Source organism: Harpia harpyja, chromosome 6 (assembly GCF_026419915.1).
Source record: "Harpia harpyja isolate bHarHar1 chromosome 6, bHarHar1 primary haplotype, whole genome shotgun sequence".
Classification (NCBI taxonomy): Eukaryota; Metazoa; Chordata; class Aves; order Accipitriformes; family Accipitridae; genus Harpia; species Harpia harpyja.
Genome location: NC_068945.1, coordinates 27,992,038 through 28,016,033, shown reverse-complemented (window position 1 = coordinate 28,016,033; position 23,996 = coordinate 27,992,038). Strand labels below are relative to the sequence as shown.

Here is a 23,996-nt window from a genome sequence, read left to right as displayed (position 1 = left end):
CCTCAGTGTGATGCTAGAGATGTCCTTCCTCCGTTTCATCATGTCAGGAGCTCTTCTACAAGCCAGGAATTAGAGTAATATGAAGACAGCTAGAAATTATTTCAAATTTGGACCACCTGTGCTGGCTGGGCCCGACATGCTCTCACATAATTCCTTATTGATGAGGTGGAAGGGAATGGTGGCAGGGGGACGACACATAACTGGTATCATAAGGTAGCTGGTACCATGTGAGGTGGACCACAGCAGCAGGATCGCTGTGCAGTGTAGAAGAGTCCAAATCCTTTGAGCTGTCTTTTGGTGTGGTTAATCTGTCTCGCTCCAGCTGGCTGCCTTTACATGAAGATAGATAGCACTGTTGACTGGCGCTTCCTGCAGCTGGCAGGTGGAAAAGATTATTTTCTCTTCCACAACTTTGTCTCCTCTAGGTTCAGAGGAAAAGGTAAAACCAGCGTCTTTGGAATGCCCTGCATTGGAGCACGATGATACCCTTCAGACATACCACAGCCACTTTAATCGTGCCTCTTTCACACTAATGAATAATTAACTGCTCTGTGCGTGTGCACAGACACGCTGGTCATGGGCATCTCTGCAGGGTCGTGGTGACCCGCAGATGATCGCAGGAAGCTGCTTACCTCAGCACACAATCTTTCGGCCTTGCTGCCAGTTTGTTATCTCTTTGGCCACCAGCTGACCAAAGCTGATGTCTCTGTGACCTGCATCGGCAATAAGCGAACGTTGACCGCTCCTCAGCCTTCTCGAAGCATGGGCGTGCAAACAGATTGAGGTGAGCTAGGTGTGAATTTGCAGCAAGTCAGCTCCCACACTGTAACTCCCCCAAGGTAAGTGCAAGGTGGCTCACAGGAGAGCAGCAGGCTATTTTTGTTTCCAAGGCTAACAGCTTTCCCACAAGAAGTTACCACAAAGAAGCCAACCTGTCTTTGCTGGTTTGCGTGCCCATCATCGGCGCTGTACGCGAAAGCACACACCTCAGCTTCCCAAAATTCAGCTGTGCGTGTCAAGGCCCCTGCTCTGAGGCAAGTGTTCAGTTTTCAGACCCGTTGCCAGTTGAGCCATGCTGCGCTGGCCCCTGTGTGTTAGAAGACTTTTGCCCTCCTTTTGCTGTGGAACTGGCACATTTTGGGGCACGCCTGTAATTTTCAGGCGAGTACAGTTTATGGATCAGAGATGGTCCCTTGTCCTGTGTTTTCCCACAAAAGAGACCCCTCTGTGACTGATGCTTTGGAGCTTCTAGGGCCTATCTGCTTTTGACTATAAAACTGCAGTCCCTTGCTGAAGGATTTTACCTTACAAATTTTCAGCAGAAAGCTGGGGAAGTTGGCAACAGGTGGCTTGCTATTGCATTCTCCTCTCCCTCTCATTTCTTGCCCCCTGCCTATTGCTGCCATTACCCATCAAAGCATCAGGCTGAATCAGATGTAGAAAAGGAGATGAAAAACACAGGGTGATGCATCGGTGCCAGCCGAAATGACCCTTTCTATCCGCTCGTCCCAGAAAGCTGCGATAGCAGCTCAGAGGGCTGCACTTCATGATTTCATCCCTCCCCGCGGAGGGGAGGTGGGCAACATCATTATCAGCTGCCTGGGAGTCCTGACTTGGTGCCAGCAGTGGAAATGTCCTCGGATGTACTCCTCCTCTGCCCCAAGGGTGACTCAAACCTGCTGGGAAGTGGGGAAGGCGCTGGGAAGATGGAGGAAGAGCTGGAGGAGGGGGGAGATGGGAAGAAAGAGGTGCAAACTCAGCCGCTTCCCCTGCGATGATGTCATGGCAACAAGGTATGTCGACATGCTGTCAGGCGACTGGGGCAGGCTTTGAAGCTCTCCGGCTCTTCCCCGTTGCTGCAGGCTTGTGTCTGACTCGCTGAAAAAATCCTTCAGTTAATATTTAATGCCGGCGTTGAAGTGCTAAGGGTGGCAAGCGCCCCAGCTAATCCCCCTGCCTCCACTTTCTGACGGGATGCTAAATCGGGGCCGGGGGTAGGATTGCAAGATCCCCTAGCCCAGGGATGGGACCCTCGGTCAGTAGGGTGGCTTCAGCCCATAGGGTCCCTGTCCCCGTCTGGCTCTAGGGCTTGGGAGGGAGGTCTCTATCCCCTCAGTCCAGTTTGGAGCTGGTTTGGAGCACTGGAAGAAGGGGTATTCTCACTCTCCCATCAGTCTCCCAGGGCTGGCTCTGGAATAAAGAAATCTGTGGCCCTGCTTTGGGAGCCGAGCCCAGCTCCTTTGATGCGAGCAGTTAGCACATGGTTTTTGTTGGTGGGTTTTTTTTTTTTTTCCTAAGCAATGACCTAACGATCCCGTGTTCCAGCTACAGCCCCTCCTAGGCGCCTTCTTTCCAAACCATACGTCCGGACTGGATCCAGCAAACCTCCCGGAGCAAGACGCCGTGTTCCCTTCCCTGGGGAAGCCATCTGCTCCCCTCCGCCCGACTCCTTCTGCAGGGCTTCGAGCTCGCCAGCCGGCTTGGAAAGCTCTCCTCCTCCTCCTCCTCCTCCTCCTCCCCTTCGCCCCGGCTCCCATCGGCCATCTTGTTAGCGCAAGACACCGGGAAGGGAACGCAGGGCTGGCTGAATCTGGGGCGGCTGATGGTGTCAGCCGGAGGCGGTTTCCAGGCAACTGTCGCGCCGTGGGACACGACGAGCCGGGAACACCGGGAACACCGTGTTCTCGCCGCACCGACTGGGAGGGGGCCGAGCCCGACACGGACGGAGCCGGCATGGGACGGTGCGGAGAGGGCAGCGCGAGCAAGAGGGTAGCGCAGGGACGGCAGCAGAAGAGGGAGGGGGTCTCCAGCATACCCCCTCCTGCTCGCTGCTCATCGTACCCTCCCTGGCTTGGAGCGAGGATGTCCAAGCTGGCTGCTGGTACATCATGCAGCGAGGAAGGACTGTGTGATGTATGGGATTTCACGTGCCCTCTTCATCCTTTGGGAAATCGAAAAGAGGAAAAACATCGCTCCGGACTCTGTACCCAAGCCCCCAGGCTTGTTGCGGGTGATCCCGTGCTTCTCCGTCCCTTAATAAATCCAAAGCTCCCTCCCTACGAGTCACCAACACAGTTCTGTGTCCCTGGCTGTCACTGGAAAAGGGAATTTCTTGTAAAAATGGGCTGCCCTTCCCTTCCGCAAGCTGCCAGTCCTCCCCAGCGCTCGATGGGTCCCACTGCCCCTCTCTCCTGATGCTAGAGGCAGCATCCCCGCTCCTGCCTGCCTGCCTCCCCTGCCTGCTTCAGAAGCCCTGGGAGCATCCCTGCCCGTGAACCTCACCTGCCTGGCAGCCCTTCCTTAACACTGCCAGCCCAGCTTTTCCCCTCCCAGCGATGCTGATACCCGCATCCCCTGCATTTTACCTAATTTGAGTGTTTTTTGAAAGGGGGTTTAGTACAAGTGATTTTGAATAGGTGGGGGAGGGTGATAAAACTGCTGTGGCTGAGCAGCAGGAGAAAAACTCTTCTGGATTACGAGTGTGTGGATATGATGGACACGGGGAATGGGCAGGGTGGGTGCTGCAGAGGGGCAGAACTGCTTTAATGCCCTGTATACCAAGAAATGTTCTGCAGCCCCGTGCGGGTGACAGCACGGAGGGACAGGATGGTGTGGGGGGTTATCTGCAGCCATCGCTGTCCCCGAGCCAGCCTTGCGGCTATTGATTTGGAACTTGCCCTGTTCACGCTAACCTTGGCGGTACCAACTCGCCCTTTATCAGTGCTGATAAACCCCACCGCAACCTCCCGCTGCCGGCCTGGTGGCATCACCCCGCGAGGTGCCGCGGTGACAGATCTTTCCTACGACTCTGCCCTCGCACCGGTTGCTCTTTTTCTGCGATGCTCTAAATCCGGGACGCCTCGCTCCTATTTTTGCACAGAGACTGTGGCCGCACGGACTCTCTTTTAGCCCCGGGTGGGTGCCCACCCCTTGCTGAGCATCTCGGGTGAGGAAGGATGCGGCACCGGCTGCAATCGCTTTTCCAAAGGAAATTTAAAGTCAGCCTCCTCTTCCTCCTGCTCTTGGCCCTCCTGGTACACCTGGCGATGGATTTGGCTCTCCCCGCAGCCCGCGGGCCCTGCAGCTGCGATGCAAAAGCACCGAAAGCCTCGGGCGTCCCTTCAGGCAACCCTGTGCTGACTGGCCCCAAAAAGCTGAGCCTGCGAATCCTTCAGGATTTCAGCGGCAGCAATGGCTCCTTGGAGAAAGGCTCCCAGCTGCAAGGAGCGAGGCCGCAAGCAAGGGATGGAAAGCTGGGGGTCCGGCACGAGCGCGGAGAGGGAAATGCGGGGCGGACCGAGGGATCAAAGCTGGCAGCGCTCTTCGAGCATCCTCTTTACAACATCCCCATGCCGGAGGTGACAGAGAAAGACAAGCTGTTTGTCGTCAACCCCATGGAGAAATTCAGCCTGCGCAGCAGCGGGAGTGACGAATGGTGAGGAGTGAGCTCAGGCCCGGCCTGTTTTTGGGGGATACTTGGGTTTGAGGGGACAAGCAGCAGGGAGAATACCCGTCGTTTCCTTGCGTAAACCAGCGTCCCACCCTGGTGGGGCCCCAGCTGCTGAGCACGCTCTTCTTGTGCCTCAAGTCCTCTCTTAGCTCTGAATTTCTGGGCTGCTACCTGGGAGCCTGTAGCACACGGTGACGCCAAAGGAGACTCTTGAATTATTCATAGTATTATGTAGGGTATCTTTTAGGTCATCTCCTCGTCTCCTTCTCTTCCCCAATGCAGACTCTAGCCTTTGGTCTCTCTCTATATATTTGAGGAAGTCCCCACTCCAGATTTCTAACCGGTTTTATCTCCCTCTTCTGACATGTTGGAGATGCAAAGCCCGCAATGTAGGTTACCTTTAACTGTGAGACCGTTCCCGTCCTGCATTTCGCAGGACATCGCCTGACCTCTTTAGGCTTGGCCGTATGGTGAGCTCACCGCTGCCGGCTGCCTATTTTTATCACTGGACTACTAACCTCTAATTAGGAGGGAAGATATTAAAAGCTTTAGCGTCAATAACACGTAGCAGCTTCCTTATGGAAAGCACACCTTCCAAACGTGGTGGCTGCTAAAACTGGGAGAGAATAAAAGCTGGTTTAAGAGCTGGTTTCCACAAATGGGCATTTGCCTTGTCTCTGAGGACCACCTCACCTACGGATAATCACGGGAGATGGGTCTGGTTTGATGAAATTGGGGCACAGTCTGCATTTTCCTAGAGAGAGAGACGTGAATTTGGGTTATAGATGCCCTGGACCAGACTGGCCCATTGCAGTGCAGGTGGGTGCTGGTGCAGAAGCGGGGGCAGATAGCCCCAGGAGCCCACCTTGAATGCCAGCAAACTGCAGATTCGCAAGAGGCACAGAGACAGGGATAGTGCTAACCCAAACTTATCTCCCTGGGGAAACCAGGGGTGGGTGATAAACCCATCTGAGGGGAACTGGACTTTGAGGGTGAGAGTTCAGGTCGGTGCTGGGGATGGCTGGGAAGCCCCAGCTCCTCCACCCCTGTTTTACGGATGTGTGTGTGTCCTCAGCGAGCATGGGGGGGGGGGGGCAGCTGTAGCCGGCTGTATTCCCAGGAGCTAATCCCTTGGGGAAAAACAATGAGATGAGCTGCTCCGGCAGGGAAATAAAGGCACGGATGAGAGGAGCAGGATCAGCCCAGGGATTTTCCGCGTGGGATGCGGGGGAAGACACTGAGCCCCCTCCGGCTGTGCTGGCGGGTCTTCCCGGCCACCAGCCACGGGTGGGATCTGCCCAAGTGCCAGGAGCCCGAAGGAGGGTGCATGGGGCAGGGCGTTTTGCCACCATCCAGGGCTTGCGCTGGGCTTTGCCCCCACCTCACCCTCCATGCGCCGGCTCCCAGGAAGGGCCTGGGGACACCGGATCCGTCCCGTCCCAACTAAACGCTGTCATTATTGTTGGGGTGGCGGTGGCTGTCGGGCTGCAGGGTCAGCAGCAGTAAAGCCGAGACGGTCCTCCCGACAGGGAAGACGGCCTACGATACCTACCCTACCTGGCTCAAATTCCACGTCGGCATCAACCGCTACGAGCTGTACCCCCGCTGGGACCCCCTGATGCCCACCCTCCTCCGGGACTTGGCCACGCAGAGGATCGTCAGCTCAGGTACCACCTCCCTGCCTGCACCCCTGCCCGCAGCCCTGCCCTGCTTCCTGCTGCCCACCTCCCTCATCCCCCTGTGCCCTCTTTCAGTCCAGAAGTCCGGCGGGACCCAGCTCAAGCTCATCATGACGTTCCCGAATTACGGGCAGGCCCTCTTCAAGCCCATGAAGTGAGTAGAGCCGGGGGGGACAACCCCATAGCCCACCTGCATGGTCCCATTAGGTGGTGAGGAGTGGCCGGAGGAGACCGCGGAGGGAGAAATGGCGAAATGCTTCGTGCGCTGCCTCGCTTCAGCCCCCCTAACCCCAAAATTGAGGCGAGCGGGGTGGTCCCCTTCCCCTCGCCTTCCTTGATGGTGCTTGCGGCAGACTGGGCGCAGCTTGTGATGGGGTAGTGACCTCCAGTGGTGGAAAGAAGAAGATGGTCCCTGAGGACCATCCAGGACCCTCCAGTCCATGAAGACTTCCCAGCCCTTGGGTTGGGAGCAGGGGGTGCGTGGCGGCCTGGCTGGGGGTTTGGGGCCACACCACCCATCAGGGAGCAACTGGAGGAGACTGGGTCTGGCTGTGTCTCCAGTGGCACCAGGGACACAAGGTGAGGGGTGGTTTGGAGCCAAGCCCACGCTTGGGGTGACTCCATCCATGGCCATCACCCCCAACCCTCACCTCTCCTCCCAGGCAGACCCGGGACCAGGAGACCCCCATCGACTTCTTCTACTTCTCGGACTTTGAGCGGCACAACGCGGAGATTGCAGCCTTCCACCTGGACAGGTGAGCGCAAGCTTTGCATCCAACTCTGCCCTCTCGTGACAGCAAAGCGGCAGAGAAAGCGCTCCTTCGTCCCACCTCTTCCTCCCCGTTGCAAGGGATACCTGCGTCTCGCAGCGGTTTTAATAACTTGCTGTGAAAATCAGCCGGGGTCAGCAAGAAAATGGTTCCAGGTTCTGTGTTTCAGGATCCTGGATTTCCGGCGAATCCCCCCAGTTTCTGGCCGTTTGGTCAATATAACGAAGGAGATTCGTGACATCACCACCGACAAGAAACTGGCCAAGACTTTCTTCATCTCCCCAGGTGAGCTTTCATGCCGTCCATCCTCTCCGGCGGCCACCGACACGGAACTCACCTGGAGCCAGCTGCTCCTGCCCCGGTTCCCCCTTGCACCGGGGCAAACCGTCCCTTTGGGGACAACTCCAGCTCCCACCAGGGCTCTGCTCCTCAAGGCCCTTCCTTGCCATTGCTTTGCTGGTGGCACGTGGCCACGGCACACGGAGCATCCTCACCTGGGGGGGGGTTGTAGCACAGCCTCACCCTGCATGGGAGTAGCAAAGCCCATTGCCTCCCCGCTCTTCGTCAACCTTTGCTTTGTCCCCACGGCCAGCGGGCAACGTCTGCTTCTACGGGGAGTGCTCCTACTACTGCTCCACCGAGCACGCCCTCTGCGGCAAGCCGGACCGGCTGGAGGGCTCCGTGGCCGCCCTGCTGCCCGACAAGACTTTGGCCAAGCGCCGTTCCTGGCGCAGCCCTTGGCGTCGCTCCTACCACAAGAGCAAGAAGGCTGAGTGAGCCGGGGCACGGGGCGGGGGGGGGGGCATGGGGCAGCAGAGCTGTGGGATGGGAGGGGGCCGCCCCACGGCCGCTCTTATGGCCCTGTCCGTCCCCCCCTCTCCCCGACCTCTGCTCGCAGGTGGGAGCTGAACCCCAACTACTGCGCTCAGGTGCGAGAAACGCCGCCCTACGACAGGGGCCATCGCCTCCTCGACCTCATCGACATGACGGTCCTCGATTTCCTCATGGGTGAGCCCCGCCGTGCCGGCGCTGGGGGCCGCGGGGGTCCCTAGGGACCGGGAAACCCAAACGGCTCCATGTCCCGCGGTACGGCGCCCTGCCAGGTTTGTTGGCCAAACTATTGCTCAACCTGCAGAGAGCTGAGCTCTTACCCAAAAACGAGGGCAAAGGGCTGTGCTGTTAGGGCGCATCCCAGGCAGAAGACGAAGGATGAGAGATGCCAGGGAGGAGATCCCAGCTGAACACCCCGGGCACGGGAAGCGCTTGCCGGCAAGCTCCCACGTGCAGCTCCTGGGGAGCCGGGGCCGGCGGTGATGCTCCCCAGGGCCCAGGCCACCTCTCCCGTCCCTGGGGCTGCTCCTTCCTCCCTGCACTGTCTGTCCCCCCCCGCCATCATATCTGACTTGGAGAGCTTCCCATCTCCTCGTCCCCGGCCACCCAGCCGTGCCTTTGCCATTACTTCTGCTCCATTTGCCGCTGTTGTCCCTCCACGGGGCTGCCGGGATGAGAAGGGGCCTGGAGGCCCTGGGGGCTCCGCTCGGGTCCCCCCCCCCACGGCCATGGCCACCAAATGGGCACCTTACAGGTGGCCCCAGCCCTTTTCCCCAGCCTCTGGGTTTTGGTCTCGCACCAGGAGGGTGCTCCGTGTCCCTGCTCCCACCTCCCAACCCACCACCCGATGGCAAATTTATTGCCCCGCCGCAGGCAACATGGACCGGCACCACTACGAGACCTTCGAGAAATTTGGGAACGACACTTTCCTGCTCCACCTGGACAACGGCCGTGGGTAAAGCGGGGTGGGTGCGGGGGGAAGCGATCCCAGCAAAGGGATGAGGGGGAGACCACGGGTCTTGCCGAAACGTGCCCCACGTGGGGCGATACCACCCCGACACCCACCGGCGGGCTTCTCCCCGCCCCCTCCCCAGCTTTGGCACGCACTCGCGCGACGAACCGTCCATCCTGGCCCCGCTCCGGCAATGCTGCAGGTAAGGGCTTCCCATCGCCCATCCCGGAGCTGCCGTCCGGCGAGAGGCTCACCGCGTTGAGACCTCTCCTTCCTCATCTTCGACAGCATCAAGAAGTCGACCTACCTGCGGCTACAGCTGCTGGCCACCCAACCCTACCGCCTGAGCGACCTGCTGCGGGAGGCACTGGCCACCGACCCCCTGGCACCCATCCTGACCGAGCCCCACCTGCGGGCGCTGGACCGTCGCCTGGGGAAGGTGCTGGCGACGGTGGGACGCTGCCTGGCTGGGGCGGCTCGCCGGGATGAGGTGGTGGTGGATGATGTGGGGTCACAGGTGTGATATGGGGGGGGGGGGCTCGGTACCCCGCTGGGCTGGGGTGTTTTGGCGCGCTGCCGAGGGCGATACGGGGACCGGCGTGCAGTTCGGACTCTGCATAGCGTCGGCTTTCGGCGGCGCGATGGACTGGGAAAGCGGGATGTAAGGATAGCCGGGACTGGGGAGGGTATTTAAATAAAATGTTGGCCTAGTGGAGAACACACAAGCTGACATCTCCCCCACCAGCGCGGTTTTCCCAGCCCTGGCCTGTCCTTGCGTGCCTGGACGCGTCGCTTCAGCCCTCCAAAGCCTTTTAGGAAAGGGTAGGGATTTTTCCTGCCTTTCCCTGGCAAGGCCTGCCAAACTCAAGCGGTTGGCAAGCTCCTTGTGTCCCCCTCAGCCTGGCGATGACCTGGTGACCCCCAAAAAGAGAGCTGACGCTCCCCACTGCCCGTGTGGGGAAACTGAGGCACCCAACCGCTCGCCGCTTATCCCTGCCCTGCTCTTCCCACTCCCACCCAAAAACCCCCATGGCTCCGGCATTGCTGCCTCCGTCGCAACACCAGGGATGCAGCAAGGCGGGGGGGGGGGCAAACCCCGTTTTCCCCCCTCCCCAGTATCCCCCCCAAATCCCCCGGGGAACCGCTGCCAGCTCCCTCCCCACCCAAAAAAGTGGCTCTTCAGAGGGGATGGATTGACCCGGGGCCGTGCACCCTATTTAGTGCCCGGTAGCTCAGCACCCAGCTTATCCCCTGAGCCTCCCCGGGGGGGGGTTAATCCGTGGCAGAGGTTATGTCAGCCGGGGCAGGTGCCACCGCTACGGCCACCGCCGACGTCCCCAGGATGGGGCACAGGGTTGGCATCGGCACGGTCAGAGATAAAGGTGCCACGGGGGGAGGAGAGCTGGCCTCTGGCCCGGCCGGTCATCCGTGGGGCGATGGGAAGCCGAAGGAAAGGGTGGAAAAAAAGGGCGGCTGGCACAGTAGGAGATGGAGCTGCCCTGGGAAAGCCGGGCGGAGATTTAGGCCGGAACAAAAAATGGGCTCGAAAGGGAGGGGAAAAAAAAAAAAAAAAGAGACAAAGAGGATCTGTCCGTGTTACACAACGGGGCCGGGGACTCTGAATCGGGGTTTGTTGCGGTGTGACCCCCCCGTCCCCCCCCCGACACCGGCAGCATGTCCTCAAACCCCGGCATGGGGAAGAAAAGGTTTCGGGGCTGTTTTGCAACAGGTTATTCGCCTTCTGTTGGCTTCATATTTTTTAACCTTTTCTATAAATGCCTTTTTACCGCCGTACCCAAAGCCGGCAGAGCCGTTCCCGCCCCGTGTCCCACGGACGTGGCCCCCCCACAACCGTGTCCAGACACAGGCAGCCGGTTCCCTCCCCCCCCCCATCGCCGAGCGCCCCCCCGGCAAATCTTTTTCCGAGGCGACGTCGGATTTAGTAACCGGAGTGTGGGAGGGCGGCTGTTTTCTCAACTCCGCGGCCGGTTTGCACAACGTCCCGGCCGTGCCCGTCGCCCGTTCAAGGTCCCACGGGAGCAGCCGGGTTTGGCTCGCGCTCCGCTGCCGAACCGGCCCGGCCGCCGGCAGCGGGGAGAGGGACGGGAACGGGGTGTCCGAAGCCACGGGCCCCGGGGAGCGGCGGAACCTGCTCGCCCGGTAGCAGCGGCATGGCCACAAAGGCGTCGAGCGAGGCCGCCCACGCCGCGGGGACGGGTTCGGTTGTGCCGTCGTGCTGGCTGGCGCGTGGGGGTGCCGGGTATTTCCCGCCCCACCGGAGCTGGTGCGTCGGCCGCCCCAGCAAAACCCAAAAGGGCCAGGGCGCAGCCCTGCACCTGGGAGCCTCCAGTTTGGGCCAGCGTCACCCGTGGGACCTGGCGGTGTGGGCCGCCCTTGGGGGGTACTGGGGGGGGGGGAGCCCCCCCCTGCCGGGGCTGAGGCGTTTGGTGCCCAGGTCCCTGCGGGCAGCAAGGGGGTGCGGATGGGCCCTCCCTATCGGCCCCCCCCCCAAAAAAAAGTGATGCTGATAATAATAAAATGAAATGAAATAAAATGAAATGAAGTGAAATGGAACTAAATGAAATGAAACTAAATAAGATGAAATAAAATAAAATAAAACAAAATGAAATAGAGAAAAATAAAATAAAAATAAATAACATTAAAAAATAAAATAAAATGAAACTAAATAAAATGAAATGAAACTAAATAAAATGAAGCTAAGTAAAATGAAACTAAATGAAACTAAATAAAACAAAATAAAACAAAATAAAGTAAAAATAAATAAAATAAAATGAATAAAATTGAATGAAATGAAACTGAATGAAATGAAATAAAATAAAATGAGACTAAATAAAATGAAACAAAATAAAATGAAACAAAATAAAATGAAAAAATAAAATGAAAAAATAAAATTAAATAAAACAAAATAAAATAATAAAATCAAATAAACCGAAACTAAATAAAATGAAATAAAATAAAATGAAACTAAATAAATAAATAAATAAAATAAAGCAAAATAAAATAAAATGAAATGAAAATACAATGAAATAAATAAAAGCGTAATAACGACACTAGCTGTACTAATAACGCTAACGACTCTACCGCTAACAAGGACGGGGATAGCGAAGGGGCTCTTACAGGCCGGGGGGGGGGCGGCGGCCGCCCCGGCGTGCGCGTGCGCGCGGTGCGGCGGGGCGGTGCGGCGGCGGGGGGGGGGAACGGGGGGGGCGGGGGCCGGTGCCGCCTTCCCCTGCAAAACAAAAGGGAGCGGAGCGGGGACGGAAGGACGGGGCTGTTGTCCTGCGCTGCGGGACTCGCCGGTGGGTTGGTGTGGGAAACGGGGGGGGCCTTGCGGGTGGGCCGGGTTGTACCGGGGGGGTGCTCGCGTGGGAGGGGAAGGGGGTTTATAAGCCTCTGGGGGGGCTCGGAGCACCCCCGGCCGCACCGGGCACCCCACGGCCGCCTGCGCGGGAGGGGGGTTCCGCCGGGAGCCCTGCCGCGGGGCTGGGGGCCCTTCCCGGGTGGGTGCTCTCCCACCGACTCCTTCCTCTCTCCCCCCCCCCCCCCCCAGGTGAAGGGTGACAGCCCGTGTCGCCGCCATGTCCCGCCGCAGCCAGCGCCTCGTCACCTCCCGCTACTACCCCGGGGACGACGATGCCACGACCGGCGGCAGCGGCTCCCTGCTGGGCGGGCAGCAGCTCCCCTTCAAGGAGAACACCAGCAGGTGAGTTACTGGGGGGGGAATGGGGGGGTCCCCCCTCTTCCCAAACGGGACCGGGGCGCTCCGTGCCAACACCACGGACCGGGCCCTTTCCCCGGGTGGGGGCAGCGGGGTGGCTGGCAGAAGGGAGCGTGAGGGCAAGCTCACTGCGTCTCGTCATGGCCGTCGGCAACCTTGGCGCTGGTTGTGCCGAGCAAAAGCCCCGTGCTCGCCGGCCCTGACACCTTGGTGTGTCCTTCCCCCCCCCCCCCCCCCCCCCCCCCCCCCCCGACCCTGGCCCAGCTGCCGTGGGTGGGTGGCTGGGCTGGGGGGCTGCGTGCCTCTTCCCGGCCGCAACCGCCTCCGGCTTGATGGCGGGAGGGAGATGCGCTGCAAGTGCCGGGCCGGAAAACCGCAGCGGTGCGAGCGGAAGCAGTGCCGGCAGCTGCCCGGGCGACGAGCGGGAGGGCCTTTCACAAAGCGGCAGTTGCACCTTCCGAAACTTGCCGTGGGGGAGGCGGAGGGAAGTGATGGCAGCCAAGGGATTGGGGCGAATTCCCCGTTTTCTCCCCTGTGGGTGCACCGTGACCCCCAACCCCATAACCACGCGTGGCTGATGAGCCCCTCCTCGCCCCCCGGCAGGACGATCAGGAGGAAATCGAGCAGCACGAAGCGCCTGTCTCCCGCCCCCAGCACCCAAACCTCCTACTACAGCGAGTCCATGATGAGCGAGTCCTACCTGGGGGGCAGCCGGGGCCTCGCCGCCCTGGGCAGCTCCGTACTGGACGATGCCCTGGACAGCAGCACGTACTGGGGTGAGCCCTCCCTCCCTGGGCACCAGGGTGGTGGGGCAGCCCCCCTGGCTGGCTGGCTGGCTTGCCCCCTGCGGGGTTGGGTTTTTTTTTTCAGGGAGATTCTGTGTTTTGGGGGCAGGTGGGGAGCTCTCCACCAGGAGGAGAAGAGGCACAGGGGACACCGAGTCCAGTAAGATCAACGGGCTGCTGGAGAGCAAGACGTACGACACCTACGCCTCGTCGTCTGGGTACTCTTCGGAAGACGACTACGCCGGTAGGGATGCGCCAGCCTCTCTGCGGCGGCAGGGATGCTGGGGAGATGTCCCCGAGGGGACCAGCCCGGGACCTGGCTGTGCCCGGGGTGCTCCCTACCACCCCTCGTGCAAAGCCTTCGCCCTGGGTGACGCACAGGGGTGCAGGCTCCGTTTGGTGACTTACCGCCTCGCTTCTTCCTTTCCAGGTCACTTTTATTCAGGCCAGAGTAGCTCTGGGTCGGGGCTGAGGACCGCAGCCTCCCGGGTGGGCTCCTTCCTCTGGCAGGTGCTCACCTCCCCGGGTGAGTGGAGGGCTGGCAGGGGGGTTTCCAGCAGCACCCTTCTCCCCTGGAGTATCTCTGCTCCCCACATGCCGGGTGTGCTGTTGCCTGATTGGGTGGAGGGGTTTTATCCCCGCTGCGGGAGCATCCTTGGGGACGGAGGGGACATCTCTGCCGGGACCCCGCCTGAGGCTCGGTTTCTCTCCCGGCAGTTTGGTTCGTGGGATGGCTGTTCTCCGGGCTGGCAGCTGCCTGGCACCGCCTCACCGGCGCGGCTCCCCGCTCGGGCGGCATCCCCTTCTCCAGGTGAGCGTGGTGGTGGGACGCCGGGATGGGGGAAGTGTTGGGGAAAACCCGCCGGACCCCGGAGAGGGGCTGCCCCGCAGAGCCCGGCACGCGTGGGGTGGGCGTCTTGTGCCGAAGCCTGGCTGGGCTTTGCTTTCTCTCTGGCCCCCATCCAGACGGGTGCTGGGGTGGGCAAAGGTGGGTGCTGTCCTACAGACCCCTCTTTCTCCTCTGTGCTCCAGGCGCTACCCGTGGCTGAAGAGGTCCCTGCTGCTGCTGCTGCTCCTCCTGCTCCTCGCTGCTGCCGCCTACGGTGAGTCGGCCTGGCTCGATCTGTTGCCTTGAGATTTGGGAACAGTGCAGGGCATCCCGCTGCCGTACCCGGGGGAGGGGAACGGATGGGCTGGCCCTGAGCTCCGTTTTCGTGGCTTCTGGTACCCTGGTGCATCTGCACCCCTGTGCTGGGACCTCCTGGTAACCCCAGGAGATGCTGACGGCCGAGTCTCTGCATGTCCACCGCTGTCGTTTTAACCATCTCGTCCCACTGCATGCCCAGGAGCTTGGTACTTCTACCCGTACGGGCTGTCGACGCTCAACCTCCCGCCATTCCCGTGGTGGGGAGCCGGAAAGCTTTCCTCCTCCTATGTGCCTGGGGCAGGGGACCTGACCGCGCTGGACCAGGTGAGCCTCGGCAAAAGTGCAGCGGTGGCCCGGGTGGGATGGGTGCTTTGCAGGGAGAGCTGGACGGTGTGATCTGGGGCTGAAGGAGCCCTTCCAGGGGATGGGGAGGTGGTGGACGGGACAGATGATGGCTCCGTACTGGTGGAAGTGGCTCGCCCAGCTTGTGGCCATCTCGCTCTCGGGGTGTCGCAGGGCATCTGCCCTCTCCTGGGAAGCAGCAGATCAATAAGATGCCACTGACTCTGGGAACTGGTTGGTCCTGGGTCCCTTTTCACAGGGATCCCTGGGGAGCAGGTGTCCCGCCCCCCGCCCCGGGTGACCATAACTCCCGGGGAGGCTGCACCGTGCCCTGCCTTTGCCACCACAGGGGCTGCGGGGGGAGCACCGGCTCCTGGCTCGCTTCCAGGCCTTGGAGAAACGCTTCGAGGCGCTGGAGGCCGAGGTGTCGCGGTGGGAGCTGCGGCGAGGGGCGGCAGCGGTGACGGCAGAGGGAGAGCCGCCCCCGGGGGATGTCCTGGCACTGCTGGAGGGGCTGGTGAGCCGCCGGGACGCGGGGCTGAAGGAGCATGTCCGCACCGATGTGACCAGCCATCTCCAGGTGAGGGGTGCCGAGGGGGCACGGGGGGAGATGGGGGCATACGGGGCCAGGCTCTGACGTCGTCCCCCCCCCGCCTTGTTTCTCACCCTGCAGGGCGAGCTGGATGCCTTCCGAGCCCAGGTGCAGAAGGATTTAGATGGGCGCCTGGGGAAGATGGCACAAGCCTCTCAGGTAAGAGGACGAGCGTGCGGTGGTACCTGGGCAGGACATCCTCACCACCGGCATCGCGGGTCTCACCCCTTCCCCTTCTCCTGGCAGGAGATGGAGGCACGCTTGCTGGAGCTGAACTCGGAGTGGCAGAGGTAATGCCGGCTGTCCGGGCAGAGCTGCAGCTCTTTTAGGGGCAGGCAGATAGCAGGGTGAAAATCCCCACAGCCAGGCTTAGGAGGGGTTTCCAGGTCTGGTTTACTCCGGGCAAAGGAGAGGTTGGTTGAGAGGTACGGTCTTGGGGGGGGGGAAGGAGGGATGGATATGTGGGTATGTTGGCAAGAAAGTGCCCTGGCTGGCAGCAGAGCTCAGAGAGCAACTGCAGCAAACGAGCTTCACCACCATCGTTTCGCATCACCGTGGGGAGCGTGGCCCTTCAGCCGAGGGGCGAGCTGGGGATGCTTTCCCGTGGGATGCAGTAGAAGAGGTCATCACCACAGGAATTAAAACCCTTTGGGGCTGGAGATGGGGTTGAGCGTAGGTGGTGAGGGATGAACCCCCTCCCCTAGTTTGCAGAGGGGGAGCTGGGGCTGTCGGCGCGAGGTTTTGTTGCCTTTCTCTTGGCGCAGCTCTGTGCAGGACCTGCGAGGCAGCTTCCAGCAAGAGGTGGCCAAGCTGGAGCAGGAGGTGGCAGCGCTGAGGAGGGAGCTGGCGGGTCTCAAGTCAGACCAGGAGGTGATGGGGAAGCATGTGGAGGGGATGCTGGAGCAGCTGAAGGCCGTGCGGGCTGATGTGAGTCCCCGGTCCCCACCCCGTTCATCACGAGGGTCCCTGCCCCGGAGCTGAGCTCTGTCCCCACTCTTTCAGGTGGAAGCGCAGTTCCCGGCGTGGGTCAGTCGGTTCCTGTCGCAGTCCCGGCAGGACGGTGCCGCTGGCCTCGTCCTCCAGCGGGAAGATTTGCAAGCGGAGCTCCAGGCCCTGGAGCACAAGATCCTGGCCAAAGTCTTGGAGGACCGGAGGCTGTCGGCACGGGATGCTCAGGCCGGTATCGGAGTGGCCCTGCGGCAGGGGGGGACCGCAGGGGTGACGGAGGAGGTGAGTGCTGACCTGAGCCCCAGGGACATGGTGGTGACCATGGGTTTGCAATCAGGGGCTGTGCCCCATTGCGTGTGTGCAGGGCGGGTGGCAGAGCCGTGGAGACAGCCCTTACAGCTGGGACATCGATCCGGGGCTCACATCCCACCTGGCAAGAACATCCCTGAAACTCTTCCATCCCTTCTCTGCCGCCAGCTTCCCTTGGGCTGTGCCCGTGCCCTGCCCTGGAAGGGGTCGCAGGTGGCGATATCCACGCGCCTGCGAGGCTCTTGCTGCCTTAAAATCCACGTTTCTGCTCGTGCGTCTTTCACTGAGAAAGCGGGGCAGGTGCCAGCAAGGTTTCCACAGGCTGAGCATCTTGCTTACCCCCGTCCTTCAGCAGCGCCGCCGAGTCATTTGGGGCAAAGCATTTCAGCAGAATGACACCAAGGGAAAAAATGAGCCTGCTTGCTTTGGAAAGAGTTGTTGGCAGTTCCCTGTGGAGGTAGCGGAGGGAGGGATCAAGCTGGGATTAGCAGTCCCCGCAGTCTGCGTAAGCTTTGTGTGCACGCTGTAAAGTTTAGACCCGTAGTGGTGCTGCAGGGTCACAGCTCCTGGGGCTGGGTTTGGCTCCAGAAGGATGCTCCGGCCGGCTCCCCCTTTTCTGGAGGAGGGGAGCTCCCATCAATCCTGTGTGATGGGGCAGGAGAGGCCAGCAGATAATGCTGGGGAGGACTGGTGGGCTGTCAGGTTGTGTCTGGTACCCGCTGAGGGATACCCCTTCTCCCCTGGGGCCAGCCCCTCTTTTGGGATGGGGATGGGTGAGCCCAGCGTGCCTGGGCGCTTGCCTCTTCATTGCACAGCTCCTCTCGTCTGGGGTATTTTTAGCAACCTCTAACGAGGCTTCCCAGCCAAATGCGTGTCCTCTCGTTTTTGCCACGGTGATTCATCCCTCGGCTGTTTAGTGGAAAGGTCCTTGTGCCCTCTCTGAGGCGGGTTGGGGACGGAACACCCGCCCTAGCCCTTCACCCCTCTCATGCCTTCTGCTCCCACCACAGCAAGTGCATCTCATCGTGGGCCAGGCCCTGAAGCGCTACAGCGAGGACCGCGTGGGGATGGTTGACTACGCCCTGGAGTCGGCGGGTAGGTGATGGGGGGCTCTCACCCACCCGGGACGAGCCAGCCATCCTGGGGAGGGGACCAGAGGGTGCCGACACGCAGCTTACCTGCTGCCATCCCCTCTTTGTGCCAGGGGCCAGCGTCATCAACACCCGCTGCTCGGAGACCTACGAGACGCGGACGGCGCTGCTGAGCTTGTTCGGCATCCCCCTGTGGTACCACTCGCAGTCCCCCCGAGTCATCCTGCAGGTGGGTACCCTTGGGGCGAGACCCCACTGAGGGGGAGGACCGGGTGGGCTGGTTCTCGCGTGGGCTTGGTGGGTTTTATTGGGCTGTTGCTCCAAGCAAGCGACCACGCTGATGTCGGGGCGGGGGGGAAGAAAAGTGGCACTAATGGTGATAACGTTGCTGGTGTCTTGTTCCCACGCTCGTAGCCAGATGTCAACCCCGGGAACTGCTGGGCGTTTCGTGGGTCCCAGGGCTTTGCCATCATCCGCCTCTCCAGCATTATCCGCCCCACGGCCGTGACGCTGGAGCACATCCCAAAAGCCCTCTCGCCCCAGGGGACCATCCCCAGTGCCCCCAAGGACTTCGCTGTCTATGTGAGTGCCCTCGCCCGGACCCGAGGGAGGAGCGGGGGGACATGGTGGGAGGATGCTGTGGTGGAGGACATGGGAGGGGAGGGCTAGCGAGCCCCATACCAGGCTGTGGGGTGCTCTGGGGGGTTGGTCTTATCCTGAAGAGGAGGAAGAAGCACTGCGGGGGGGAGAGGGGAAGCACCGGGCTTCAGGAGGGGCTTTGGGGGGACACTGGGAGAGAGGGGATCGAGTAGGTGTAACTCTCTCGGTCTTCCCCCCCATCCTTCCCCACTGGCCCCGTCCCCATTTGCCCATTTTGGCCTGGAAGAGCAGGAGCAGGGGCCAAGCGTGCTTGTGTCTCCGTCTCCCTCTTCCCCCCCCCCCCCTCCCCGGGTGCGCTCATCACCTCCGTCTCCCTCTCTGATCGTCCCTGGTTCTCCCTTTCTGCCTCCCTGCCCCTCTGTAGGGCTTGAAGGAGGAGAGAGAGGAGGAGGGCTTTCTCCTCGGGCAGTTCACCTACAACCACGACAGTGACCCCATCCAAACATTTTACTTGGAGGTAAGTAAGCTTTGCCCTCGGAATGCTAGACCCCAAGAAGGAAATGGGGTCCCCGGGGGCTCTGAGCCCTCGAGAGCTCTCAAGGGCTCAGGTTTTCCCTTCCCCCCCACCTTCTCCCCAAGGGTGATGCTGTGGGCACGTACCAGCTGGTGGAGCTCCGGGTGCTGAGCAATTGGGGCCACCCCGAATATACCTGCATCTACCGCTTCCGCGTGCACGGGGAGCCGGTGCACTGAACCCCGGCTTCCGCGTGGGACGAGGATGCTGCCGGGCCGACAGCAAGAAGGGATTCGTCTGGTTCGCTGCTTCATACGTAGAAATCCCGGGATGCGCCAGCAGCTGCCCCAGGGAGCTGCTCCCCTCGGGGGAGGAGAAGAGCTGGTGTTTAAGGGGTGAGGCTTTCACTCTTCCAAGGACCGGGGTGGTGAGGCAAGAGCATCCCACGTGGGTCCTAGCGCAGCCTGGCTTGTTTTCAGCGCGTATCGGACATTTTAACTTTTTAAGCTAATTTTTTATCGGGTCTGCGCAGCCCCTCGTCCCTGTTGCCCCGCTTCTTTCTGACGGCGCGCCTAGCGTTGCCGGGGCTTGGGAAAGGGGTGTGTAATTTTGCGATGTGCTTCACGCGGGCTTTTGGGCGTGATACGGCGTATGGGACCGTGGTGACTGGCTCGGTGCTGCCAGAGTAGGTAGGAGCCACCGGTCACGGCCACCGAGTCTCTCCCCTCTATGCAGGGTCATCTCTCCTGCCTTGGCGTTGGTTTAGGTAAAGCTTTCCACACCTCCGATGCTGGGCCAGCAGAGGGGAAATAAGACAGTATTAACGGAGTATTAACATAAAACTAACGGTTTGGGGCAGCAGGAGGGGAGAAATTTGGCACACATTGGTGGTGGAGCCCGCATCGGTGCTGCTGTCCGTCTGCTCGAGCCCTCTTGCTGCCGGCGGCTGCGTTGGGTCTTGGCGATGCCATCGGCCTCCCCGGCTGGCCGGTTCCCTGGTGTTAAGCTTGACAATGCTATTGAAAATTCCTGTTGCCTGCTTCCCCTTTTGAGTTTGTTCTGGTTTGGTTTTTTTGTTTTTTGGTTTTTTTTTTTTTTTAAGGGTGGTGGGGAGGGGGGGTTATTTTCCAGTTGGGGTGTTAGGGATTTTTTTTTTTTTTTGTAGTAACAAAGGAAAAAAGACTTTTTCCATGTGATTTCTACTTAACCAGAGGACTTTATGTGGCAGTGCTTGGGTGAGTGGCTTAGATGCGGAGAGGGCTAGAGCTTTGTTTAGTAGGAGAGTAGCGCACACAGTAGGATAAGCTAGAATAAGATGAGCAGAGCCATTTAAAATACAGGCCTCGAGTTGTCGGTGGCTTGATAGCTGGACCTGGGAGACAAGGTCCTCCATGGACTGCTGCTTGGCGGGGTGCCGGAGGCACTCCTGCCCTCCTTGCTCCGGAGATGTTCTCCAAGACTGCAACGCATGGCCGGGGATGCTCACCCGTGGCTGCATCTGTATATAGGCGACTGTTGGCAGCGAGTGGGAGCTGCCACCCTGGTGCTCTGCAATGAGTTTTTCCCTGCCTCAGTGGTCTGTTGGGTGGGAGACAGGGCGGAGGGGGGAGATCTCCTTCCCCGGGGCTTGTAGGTGCCAGCATGCTGCTTCACCTTGGGGGGGGGGGACAACAGGGCCTCCCCCTGCCTGCGGTGCTCAGGGCTGTCTCTGTCACCGCCGGGTCCCCAATGGCAGATGGCTGGCGCGGGCTGACCTCCTTTCTCTTGGAAGGATTCTCTTTCCCTCCTGCCTTTTCCTCGCTGGCATCGCTCAGCTCCCCCAGCCCTGGCTGCAGAGGACCGTGCTGGAGCAGGATGGGGAGTCCTGCCTGCATGGGGCACGTAAATCCTGCCGGTACCCATCATTTGATGGGGGAAGCCGTGGCAGGGGACCACAGGAAGGATGTGTGCGGACCTTCCCCAGGCTGAGGAGTGCCAGGGCTGTCTGGCCGCTCCACCTCCTGGCTGCCTGCAGCACGCTTAGTTTGGCTTCTGTGCTTGGATAGCGTTTACAACCTCTGCGTTCGTCTTGCGTTTTGTTGAAAGAAAAGCTAAAGGGCTCGTGTTTAGCGTTTCAGCCCCGTCCGATGTTGGCATCGTCTTCCCCTGGCACCGCGAGCGCGGGGGGAGCACTGTGAGTTGAGTCCTGCTTTGGTCATCTCTGCTTGAAGCGCTGTAGGGTGAGGGGTGTAGAGGAGGGGAAGGGGCTGAAGAGGTTTCTCCCTCCAGCATGCCCTGATGTGTGTCGGGCAGAGGGGCCGAGCCCTGTGTCCCTCTGTGCCAGCCCCAGGGGCTGAGGGCGATGGGGGCACGTTGTCACAATCTGATAAACTGGGATGGGGTGTCTGTTACGGTTCGGGTGGGAGTGGAGTCTGATAACTGAGTACTCAAAATACCATTCCGAAGCTCCTCCTTAATTCCGCCAGATTATTGCACACTTACCAATTCTAGGTTGTCAACCTTCAGTTGACTTGATGGACCCAAAGTGTCGAGCGATTGACAATGAGTCATCAAAGTTGTTTGAGAAATTATCAACTTTAATCGATGTGCCAGCAAGCAGCCAGAGGCTATAGCGATTACAATGCAAAAGCGTATCACCAATACACAAAATTCTGTATTCATTATCAAAGGATACGAGTTAGTAATGCAGGAAATAAGGTCAAGGGGCCTTGGCTGGGAAGGATTCACTGTGCTGGTGAGTGACCCTCAGCAAGCATCAGCAAGTGTGCTGCCTTACAAACAGGAGCATCACCTATACGCAACCCATCAGTGATTGGCACAGGATTCCAAAATCAATGGCCAAGCATGCTTTATTAACAAGCACCTATAGTGGTTCACAACAACCCGATGGTTCCTTAGCAAGCGTGCCTGGATGTGGCACACCACCACAAGTGCTCATCCGGCTCTTCTTAGTAAACACCTGGATGTAGTAAAGCATCCTTTGATGTTCTGAGTGTTAACCACCAGGACACAGGCTATAGGTGTGATGTAGGATAATTATACAAGACACATCCCTTCTAGAGGGGTCTCCTTGCTCCAAGCAAGGGAGGTGAGCCTGAAGGGGGCAACCCCATCTCCAACAGGTTAAAATTACCCCGTGGAGCCTCCTGCAGAGCTGGGAGGCCAGGCTGCCAGGAGAAAGCAGACCTGCGGCCAGATCCAGTGATGATAAATTCTCTCCTATATTGAGCGTAGTCTTAATTCTTGGCATCTGCAGCCAAAGTTATTTTAAACTTGTCTACAGCTGCTGCTTGCCTTGGAGTTGTGTCCATGAGTGCCCTGCTTGCACGGATTTGTGCTGTTGTGAATGCCCAGACCTGTCCCGGGCTCAGCAGAATGGGTCCTGTATTTAATTATATGGTAAAGAGAGAGAGCAGAGATGAAGCTCTCCCCCTTCCCCAGGGCTTCTCTGGCTGCTGGAGCAAATGCCATAACCACAAGGCTGGAAAATCCCCTTTTTTCTTACCTCCCTTCTGGCTCCCTGGCCTCTGGGTTGGGCTATCGGGGTGGATGATCTCTTGGTAAATGAGGCGTGCTGGTGAGGCGTGGGAAAGGGGGAGCGGGGGTCTCTGCTCCTCCTGGGGGGGGCTGTGGACTACTGGCTGTGGGGCAGGGAGTATTTTGGCTTTCCAGGGTGAGCATGCCCTGTCCTTTGGAGACCAAAGTCTCTGCTGTTCTGGGGTTAAAACCCCCCAGAGCCACAAGTGAGAGGTCACCCTGGGGGGGTTTATGCTCGTCTCTAGAGGACAGTGCTGGTTTTAGAGGCCTCACGATGCCAACTGCGTGAGGATCCCCGGGAAGACATGCTGAGGTTACGTGTGGTTTTTCAGCCCCCAAATTCTGTAGCAAGTACCCAGGCAGCTGCCTCTTGCCAGTAGCAGCTTGCAGCATTTCTGTAACGCTTTCCTGAGCTGCAAAGGAAAAGAGGACATGTAAAACTGCTGCTTCAGCATGGTGCATCTCTGTCCAGGGCTATTTAGGCAGAGGATGAACCTGGGGAGGCAGGAGAAATGTGAAACAGCTGTCAGAGCCGCTTTCCCTCATTTACTCCATTTCCCTCCTCTATTCTCCCTCCTCCTTGGTTTGCCCTACACATGTGTTACGAATTAGCCCTGCAGAAACAGATGGTTACAGGCAGGAGACGAGTTTGTATTTGATGCTGTAGCCTGTTGCAAATGCTGCACTGTTTTGTTCATTTTATTTTTTAATCAACAGATTGTAATTTATGCCTATGCAAGAAAAAAAAAAAGACCAAGACAAATAAAATATCAAAACTGCTGTGTTTTGCAGGTGAATTTGCAATGATGAAAACAAGGCTTACTCTTTAAAAACTCTAATTGCTTGGGACTTCAGTGACTTCTAGGACTGTGACCTCCAAGCCATCCCTGGGCATCAGTCCATCCTCTGCCTTATCCTGGGCATGAGCAGAGCCTGGCTTGGCCCTGAGGAGTGGCAATGAGGCTGGGGCAGCAGGGACGGCAAAGACAAAGCCTGACACAAACCACAAGTAAGGGTAGCTGCAGGTTGCTCTCTTTTCCTTACCATGGGCTGTAAATTACTCAGCAGGCAGTTAAGAGCAAGTAGAAAGGAAATAGTTGTCCTCACCCTGAGGAAGTTAAACCTAGAGCATTAAAAAAAGGCTTCAAAAAGGGAAATTGGACTGGCTTGAGGAGGGTCATATGGGTGTCCGCTTAACCAGGATGGGCTGGAGACAGGCTTGTGGTGAGAAGCGCCCGTGCAGCTCCTTGCAGGTGGCTGCCCTAGGGAAAGGCTTGTTCTCTGCTGGCCCTGGACCTGCCCTCACTGGTTTTCCTGGGGGGGAGGGATGCTGGGCACATGGCTGTCCCAACGCGGGGAGGGACACAGAAGAATGGGGAGGGAGACCGACAGAAAAAACTTACATGGACAACAAATGGGAAGGGGTGGAGTATTGGATGCTCAGGACGAAGGGCTCAAGCACAGACAGGAGCAGAGGGGTGAGCACACCTCCAGCAGCATCTCTGCTCCCCGCAGGTGTCCGTAGTGTCTGATACACCAGGAGTAGCGGGGCTGGGTGGGTCTTCGCTCAGGCTACCACCAGCTCCCAGCCCAACACTTACCTGTGTTAGGAAAGGGTGGTGCAGGGCAGAAAAAGCCTTCGTGACCCTCCAAGATCAGCCGAGGAGGCAGAAGGCCCATTCCACGCCCTGAAAAGTCCTGCTGTATTTA

General features: G+C 59.2%; 2 protein-coding genes across 5 annotated transcripts; both read left to right on the top strand.

Moving 5' to 3' along the window:
- Positions 1-1,325: 1,325 nt before the first annotated feature.
- Positions 1,326-9,578, top strand: LOC128143222 (extracellular serine/threonine protein kinase FAM20C-like). 3 transcript variants are annotated; one of them, XM_052790227.1, is made up of 11 exons: positions 1,326-1,793; positions 2,326-4,435; positions 5,942-6,117; positions 6,205-6,283; positions 6,792-6,884; positions 7,069-7,184; positions 7,492-7,672; positions 7,798-7,907; positions 8,604-8,685; positions 8,825-8,884; positions 8,971-9,578. In XM_052790227.1, exons 2-11 carry the CDS (start codon positions 3,957-3,959, stop codon positions 9,203-9,205), a joined length of 1,611 nt encoding a protein of 536 aa, XP_052646187.1. In that variant the 5' UTR covers positions 1,326-1,793; positions 2,326-3,956; the 3' UTR covers positions 9,206-9,578. The 3 variants fall into 3 exon arrangements, with proteins under 3 accessions (XP_052646187.1, XP_052646188.1, XP_052646189.1); XM_052790228.1 differs by having other exon boundaries at positions 1,326-2,062; positions 2,101-4,435; XM_052790229.1 differs by lacking the exon at positions 6,205-6,283 and having other exon boundaries at positions 5,980-6,117.
- Positions 9,579-11,958: 2,380 nt separating this feature from the next.
- On the top strand, positions 11,959-23,065 carry SUN2 (Sad1 and UNC84 domain containing 2). 2 transcript variants are annotated; one of them, XR_008235465.1, is made up of 18 exons: positions 11,959-12,002; positions 12,254-12,406; positions 13,025-13,197; positions 13,316-13,450; positions 13,637-13,732; positions 13,924-14,017; positions 14,239-14,309; positions 14,553-14,677; positions 15,045-15,275; positions 15,369-15,446; positions 15,534-15,577; positions 16,052-16,214; positions 16,290-16,517; positions 17,555-17,639; positions 17,749-17,864; positions 18,054-18,217; positions 18,660-18,752; positions 18,875-18,997. XR_008235465.1 is itself a non-coding variant. In XM_052788849.1 (18 exons), the coding sequence occupies exons 2-18, from the start codon at positions 12,282-12,284 to the stop codon at positions 18,986-18,988; spliced, it is 2,139 nt and encodes a 712-aa protein (XP_052644809.1). In that variant the 5' UTR covers positions 11,959-12,002; positions 12,254-12,281; the 3' UTR covers positions 18,989-23,065. The 2 variants fall into 2 exon arrangements, 1 of the variants encoding a protein (XP_052644809.1); XM_052788849.1 differs by having other exon boundaries at positions 18,050-18,217; positions 18,875-23,065.
- Positions 23,066-23,996: the final 931 nt, after the last annotated feature.